Source organism: Mobula hypostoma, chromosome 10 (assembly GCF_963921235.1).
Source record: "Mobula hypostoma chromosome 10, sMobHyp1.1, whole genome shotgun sequence".
Lineage (NCBI taxonomy): Eukaryota > Metazoa > Chordata > Chondrichthyes > Myliobatiformes > Myliobatidae > Mobula > Mobula hypostoma.
In genome coordinates this window covers 17,349,727-17,357,730 of record NC_086106.1, presented here as the reverse complement: position 1 = coordinate 17,357,730, position 8,004 = coordinate 17,349,727, and the positions used below count along the sequence as shown (strand labels likewise).

The following is an 8,004-nucleotide window of genomic DNA, read 5'->3' as shown; positions in this document are numbered from 1 at the left end:
AATCTCCTCTGTACCACCTTCCAATCATCCACATCCTGGACGGTGAGGCGACCAGAACTGAACGCAATATATCCGCAGTGTGATCTAACCGGAGATTTATAGAGCTGCAACGTTACCTCACAGTTCCTGATCTCAACCCCCCCCCCATAAGCCACACACAAAATGCCGGAGGAACTCAGCAGGCCAGGCAGCATCTATGGAAAAGACTAAACAGTCAATGTTTCAGGCCGAGACCCTTCATCAGGCCTGCCGAGTTCCTCCAGCATTTTGTGTGTGTCGCTTGCATTTCCAGCATCTGCAGGTTGTCTCTTCCTCGGCTTATGAAGGCCTTACTAATGCCCCATCAACCTGCAGGGCAATTTTGTTGTAGCTGTGGACTGCAAGATCCCTCTGCACCAGCACACTGCTAAGACTCCTGCCATTCCCCCCTGTGCTCTGCCTGAGAGTTCGACGTTCCAAAGAGAATCAGCTCACGCTTTTCCAGGTTCAACTGCCGCCGGGCTCTGCATCCTATCAGTGTCCCGACATAACGTAAGGCAATCTTCTACACTTTCCACAGCACCAACAACCTTTATCTCATCTGCAAGCTTACCAACACAAACTTCAATTTCACCATCCAAGTCAGTTACACAAATCACAAAGTGCTGGAGCCCCAGAACAGAATTAGAAGAAAAGAAGTTAATTTACAGGTGACAAATCCAGAGCGAAGTTCCCTCTTCACCATCCCAACACAGTCTGGTGGTCACATACAGAGTGAAGCTCCTTCCACACCGTCCCATCACACACTCCCGGGGTCAGACACAGAGTGAAGCTCACTCCACACCGTCCCATCACACACTCGCGGGGTCAGACACAGAGTGAAACGCCCTCCATACCGTCCCATCACACAGTTCTGGGGTCAGACACAGAGTGAAGCTCACTCCACACCGTCCCATCACACACTCGCGGGGTCAGACACAGAGTGAAACGCCCTCCATACCGTCCCATCACACAGTTCTGGGGTCAGACACAGAGTGAAACTCCCTCCACACCGTCCCATCACACACTCCCGGGGTCAGACACAGAGTGAAACTCCTTCCACACCGTCCCATCACACACTCCCGGGGTCAGACATAGTGAAGCTGTTTTGATTGAGCTGGGAGAAATCGAGGATACAGTGAAGGAGGTGTGGAGGGTCTCCGCCAGTTTGGGCTGCGTTTGTTGGCGGCTGCTAATCAGCGTGGCCCCGGCAAATCGCCGAAAAGCCGTTTCGCTCGGAAAGGTGGGAGAGAATAATCGTTGTTCCACCACATCGGATCAACACCCCTTCCTCCGCCTCGTCAAGTTTCACGTTCGGCCCGATATTTCCGAGAACGAGGGAGGATTTCCTGGCGCCGTTCCGGAAAGGACGGTCGAGTGACGGACGTTTCCCTTCTGCTCCAGCTCCCCAAGATTTCTCTTGCAGCCAGTTACTTAACCAGCACAGGCTGGTCTAGAAATGCCGGCGGTATGTACCAGCTCTGTGCAATGATCTGATCTATATGAACAGAATGCAACGCAAGTTTTCTTTAATGCATTTTGGTACATGTGACAATAATCAATTCGATAACTCAGTTCGTTCATGGACATCCGGCTCTGCCAGCCCATCAATCAACCGGTCTTGGTTAACGCCCTCTCACTCATTCGACACACTGATTGGATAAACACCAGCGGGTTTCGCCCACCGAGATCCCTGATTGGCGAAAGGACCTGTAAATCAGGAACCAAGCGGGGTAATTACAATGACGTGTATGTGGGCGGGGGGAGGGTTAGGATCACGTGGGTGGTCTCGGTTCCCGCAGCGGCAGCGTCTGCTTCCCGGTTGCGCGGCCCATCTAGTCGGTGCTTGCCCCCCCCGGATTCCCCTGATCTTGACCGTTCCCGTTGGTGACTCCCACCCCGCTACCAGGGGTGTGTCCACCGCCCAGGTTAATTTACACTGGAGCGAGGCCCGGTCTTCGGAGCATGCGTAGTGTGGTCGACTGATTCTTGTGTCCCGCGGTGCGGAGGGCGCGGGCTGATGGGATAGAGTGGTCTCGGGCTCGCGGGTCATTGTGGGAGAAGCGTCCGCCATGCTCCAATTCCAGACGCCTGGAAATGTTTGTTATTCATCATGTTATCTGCTGATTATTCTACGTACATTTTGTTCTGAATAGTTTAATTTCAGATCGAATGGTTTTAGCGCCTGCAGCAACGCCCTCCCCTTCACCCATTTTCATGCGTTTGAGCAGAGAACAGATATAAATTCTTGGGGCTACAATTGTTAACAAAACAACGTCCAGAATATGGGATTCAGGTGATATTGGATGCGAACTTCGGCAGAGCAGTACAGGTTTTGATTTATTGCTGTCGCTTCTATCGAAATACTTGACAACCATGTGAACCATCAGACAGATCAATGCCAACATAAAATAGGAAAACTCAGTGACACCGCCTCAGATTGAGGGACGTCCATTTAAAGCAGCGGGGTATATTTAAGGCAGAGGTGAATAGGTTGTTGATCAATCGGGGCATCGGAGAATACGAGGAAAAGGCAGAAGAACGGGGTTTGATAGGGATGAGCAATCAGCCATGATGGAAAGGCGGAGCAGACATTTTTGGGGCTAAATTCTGCTCCTATGTCTTACGGTCTTGAAACGGAATTATGTGTTACAGTTACAGAAAAAGATTGTAACATTCAACTACATTGAGAAGTGTTCTGTTTGTCTTTCTAGGTATCAGACTGCTGTGAAGGGCTTGCTTTGTCTGTCCTTAGCATCATCCAGCGTAGATGAAGCATTAGGACAGAGGAAGTTGAGGCCAAACGCTCAAACCAAGATCTCGCAGACGGACTCTGACCCACCGGGACCCGGCAGACAGCAGCAAACAACCGATGGAAGGAAAGGCCAGTGACCTCCTCACGGACGTACCTGCCTCCGAGGGGGGAGAGGGTGTGCAGAGGAGCGCGTCCCCAGGGGAAGGCCCGTCGCCCTGCCCGCTCTGCGAGAAGGTGTTTCCCGACCAGTCCACGCTGCGGCGCCACCGGATGGCCCACACGGAGATCCGGCCCTTCAGGTGCAACGACTGCGGTAAGGCCTTCCAGAACAGCCTGGACCACATGTGGCACCGGCGGATGCACACGGGCGAGAAGAGCGTCGCCTGCCCCGAGTGCGAAAAGGCCTTCAGTAACTTCTCGTACCTGCAGGCGCACCTGCGCAGCCACACCGGCGAGCGGCCCTTCTCCTGCCCCGACTGCGGAAAGGCCTACGGCCACGCCTCGCACCTGGTGGTGCACCGCCGCACCCACACCGGCGAGCGTCCCTTCTCCTGCCCCGACTGCGGCAAGGCCTTCACCCACTCCTCCCACCTAAAGGGCCACCAGCGCACCCACTCCGGCGAGCGGCCCTTCTCCTGCCCCGACTGCGGCAAGGCCTTCGCCCAGTCTTCCCAACTTGTGGAGCACCGGAGGGTTCACACTGGAGAGAAGCCCTTCACCTGCCCCTTCTGCGGGAAGAGCTTGGCTCGGTTGTCCGAGTTCCAGGCCCATCAGCGCACCCACACGGGGGAGAAGCCCCACGCCTGCCCGGACTGCGGGATGAGCTTTAGTACCACTTGCAGCTTGCGGCAGCACCAGCACGTCCACACCGAGCAGCGGCCCTACCCCTGCCCCGACTGCGGCAAGGCCTTCAAGGCACCCCGGAATCTGAAGCAGCACCTCGTGATCCACGCCGGGGAGAAGAACAACTTCTGCTCCGTCTGCGGGAAGGCCTTCATCCGCTCCTACAACCTGCGGAGGCACCAGCGGGTCCACACCAAGGAACGGAGTTTCACCTGACGCGAAGAACTTCACCCGGTCCTTGTACCCGCTGGCACACCTGTTCACCCACACCGGCGAGCAGCCCTTCTCCTAAATCTCAAATGCAACAAGGCCCTCATCAACTCCTCCCAGCCCCCGGACTCCCGGGCGAGCCACACCGGGGAGGAGCCCTTCACCGGCTCGTCACAGCTCCAGAACCATTGGCAGATAGAGTCGGTCAGCTGTCCTGATTGTGTGTGGTGGTGGTGGTGGGGGAGCGGGATCTTTTACTTGGTCCGCTCAACTCCTGGCCCACCAGCGCACTCACCCCACCATGTAGGGCAGACGTGGTTTCAATTCAGGGTTTGGGGGAGGAGGTGCGCTTTCACCCCACCCTCAGGTGCTGTCTGTGTGGTGTCTCTGTTCTGATTTTGTCATCCATTAGGGATAGACTCTCGGGTGGGGGGGGTGTTGTTGAAGGGGGTGTAATGCTGCTGTAATTGAGTTCCCCATGGCAGATGTGTGAACGTGGACGTGTGCCTCTGGCGGTGAGCTGTGTGGGGAGAGTGAGAGGGGTCAGTGTAAATGTGGTCGGCAGAGCCTTGCGGAGAAAGTAAAGCAGTTACTGTGTAAGCGAAAACACAACTCGCCGCACACATCTCCTTTAAACTTATCCCCCTCTCACCTTAACTTTGGTGTGAGACCTTTCTCCCTGGTAAAAAGATTCTGACCGTCTGCCGCATCTATGCTTCACGTAATCCTGTAAACTTTTCCCGCCAGCCTCTGGCACTCCGGACAATGTAACCCAAGTTTTTCCAGGCTGCCCCTCCACTCCACACAGGATTCTCGTGCGGAGCCTCCACGCCCCTCCTGTGAAGGGATGAGCGCTGTAGTCGGGCGTTCTGGGATTTGGACCCGGTGACGATACACGCTTGACTGAGATGTTCCAGGCTGGGTCACTGTGGGACTCGGAGGGCGGGAGAGGAGTCGTGGTTGTGGGGGTCGCCGTTGGATTAATTCAGGGATTGCACCTGCAGAGTCGTTTTGTTAATGTAGATATGGGAAGTGGTGAAATTCTGAGCCATATTTTAATACTGTTGCGAAAAAATAAATCAGTCTTCTTTAAAATGCCTTGTCAGTTGATTTGGAACATTAGGACAGGGAACAGTACAGGCCCTGCGGTCCACAATGTTGTACTAGCGTTTTAATCTAACGCTTCCTTCCCACTTAACCCTTCGTTCCTCTGTTGACCAAGTTGCTGTCTGAGTCAGCTAAATGTCTTTACTGTACCGGCCTTTGCCACGCCACGTAGTAGCGTGTTCCTCACATTGTCCAAATCAGGGAGTCTGCAGAGCAACTTCAAAGATTGATAGCGTGGGGTGAAGATACAGCAGCTGGACTACAGTGTGGCCTGGAACCTGGGGAGTAGTAGAACCGTTGGTTCGCAATAGCCGAGGTCAGTATCTGCCGCGGCGTTTTGTGTGTGGAGGTGTGTGAGGTTTTGGGACGTATTTCAATGTTGTAAAAATAAATAAACCAGATCTAACCCCAAGATCTCTAAGACCAATCTGACCCCACTTAACCCTCTATTGTCCTTTTTTTCCTGAGCCTCTAAAATGTCCCAATGTATCTGCCTCCACCTCCGCCCTGGCAGTGCATTCCACACACCCAGCACTCTCCGTGTGAGATGCCTACATCTGACACCACCACTAAACACTCTGCCAATCACCTTAAAATTATTCCTCCTATGTAAGGGGTATAACTAAGCCATTTCTGCCTCGGTAAAAGTCTCCAGCGTTCCACTCTATGCCTCGTACCATCGTACATACCCCTATAAAGTTGCCTCTCAGCTCCCTTTGTTTCAAAGAGAAAAAACCCTGTCTCACTAAATCTATCCTCGGAAGGCATGCTTTCCAATCCAAGCAGCACCCTGGTAAATCTCCTCTGCGCCATCTCTGAAGGTTTCATATCCTCCCTCTAATGAGGCGACTGGAACTGAACAAGTTCAGTCTGTGTAAGAGGTTTCTTCTCTTATGTTACTCCTAAGGCTAATAAAAATGGCTTCTTTGTTATGTTAACTGCTGAGAAAGTGCTTCTCTCTCGCGGCTTGTTTGGGTTATAATTACTGATAAGAGGATTGTATTCATTTGCTAACCAATATAGACGTTATTCTTTCTTGTGTGTCTGTAAGCTATTGTTTCGCGGGCTTTGAGGCAGAAGGCGCGATGGGGACGGAGAGAGGAGACGCGATGCTGTAAGCTGGGCGGCGGGACGGACCCCGAGTGGGAGTCCGAGGCCCAGGGTCTTCGGCGAGGAGAGGAGACGAAGATAGACTCGTGTGGAGCGTCTGGCTGACCATCGTGGCTGGTCCCAGGCGACGGGTCGATGGGGTCGGAGGGGATCGAGTGGTGGAAAGAAGACTCCGTTAATCGAGCTCCAACTGTTGTGCACGAAGTGGTTGAACTTTGATAAGTTTGGCGCCTTTTACTTTCCTTTTATATTTTATCTCTATTAATTACATAGTTCCAGTAATATCTATAAAGTGTAATCATTTAATCGCATATGGTGTATTGTCTGTTATTTGGCGGGATGTGGTACATCACACAGCATCCACACAAACTTGATGACCCAGTTTGGCGGGGCCGAAGGCTGCTCCCCCTGACGGAAGCGAGCTGAGCGAGCCTGAGGCTTACCAGGGGGCTACATCTTCTTGCAGGCATACTCAATAAATCCAATAACCATAATAGAATCAATGAAAGACTACATCAGCAGAACAGACAACAACCAATATGCAAAAAATACAAATAAATAAATATATATAATTAATAAAAATTAACAAATAAGCAGCAATTATCAATAACATCAGATCAAAAGTCCTCAGAAGTGAGACCGAATGTTCTAGCAGCAATTCGGTGATGGGGCAAGTGAAGTTATCCGTTTTGGGGCAAAAGTCTGATGGTTGAGGGGTGGTAACTGTTCCTGAACCTGGTGGTGCGATGTCCCGGGGCTGCTACCTTCTTGCTGATGGCCGCAGCCAGAAGAGATGGTGGGGGGCCTTGATGATGGACGCTGCTTTCCCGCATGGTTCTCCGTATATATGTGCTCGATGATAGAGAGAGCTTTATCCGTGATGGACTAGGACACAAGTCCGGTCTCAGAGTAGTTTTATAGAGCTGCAATATTACTTCATGCCTGTTGAATTCAACCCCATCTTCTCCATGTTGATGATCCTGCGAGGCAGGATTTATGAACGTTTGGAGAGGCATAAAATGATTAGGAATAGTCAGCGTGGCTTTGTCAAAGGCAGGTCGTGTCTAATGAGCCTGACTGAATTTTTTGAGGATGTGACTAAACACATTGATGGAGGTAGAACAGTAGATGTAGTGTATATGGATTTCAGCAAGGCATTTGATAAGGTACCCCATGCCAGGTTTATTGAGAAAGTAAGGAGGCATAGGATCCAAGGAGACATTGCTTTGTGGATCCAGAACTGGCTTGTCCACAGAAGGCAAAGAGTGGTTGTAGATGGGTCATATTCTGCACGGAGGTCGGTGACCAGTGGTGTGCCTCAGGGATCTGTTCTGGGACCCCACCTGCCAATCAAGGTTTGACCCCTCCTCACTCATCAATACACACCTAACCATTGGCCCCTTTAATTAGCTTTGTACTTGGCCTCGAGCAATTGTCCTTTGTAATCAGCTTAATTCGGCTGGCACCGAGCCATTGCCCTCCCCCCACCCCCCATGAATTACCTGGGTGGGACCCTCCAGCCCTCCTGCACTAAAAGGGTGCCACGTGTGCTGGGCTCTCTCTCTCTTTGCCATCTCCGAGGGACCACCCTGCTTCACTCCAGGCTGAGAACCGTGGAACGGTGCTGGAGAAACTGTTGGGGAGCTGCGCATTGAATAGGGCTGGGAGCATTGATTATTGTCCCCAATAGCATAGAGCCGAGCCTTCACAGAGTGAAGGGGTGGCGGGTATCGTATTGACTTTTCCCTTGGTTGTATGTGTGTGTGTGTGTGTGTGTGTGTGTGTGTGTGTGTGTGTGTGTGTGTGTGTGTGTGTACGGTGCACGTGTACTGTGTTCCCACGACTGCTGTAAATTGTGCGCATGTGCGTGTTGCTTCTGTTGCCATTTTCCCACGTTTGCCTTCTGTAAATAAAATCCTTTACTTCCAAGACTGTGTGTCCAGAGTCCTCGCCTTTGAGAC

At 52.1% G+C, this 8,004-nt stretch overlaps 1 protein-coding gene across 1 annotated transcript in view; it reads left to right on the top strand.

Moving 5' to 3' along the window:
- Nucleotides 1-1,815: 1,815 nt before the first annotated feature.
- Nucleotides 1,816-8,004, top strand: part of LOC134353210 (zinc finger protein 850-like) — a 53,761-nt gene continuing 47,572 nt past the window's right edge. Inside the window, exons 1-2 of the mRNA XM_063061227.1 lie at nucleotides 1,816-1,946; nucleotides 2,733-3,821. Of these exons, the coding sequence (XP_062917297.1) occupies nucleotides 2,891-3,821 (931 nt within the window). The 5' untranslated portion in view covers nucleotides 1,816-1,946; nucleotides 2,733-2,890. The remainder of the gene's footprint in view (nucleotides 1,947-2,732; nucleotides 3,822-8,004) is intronic.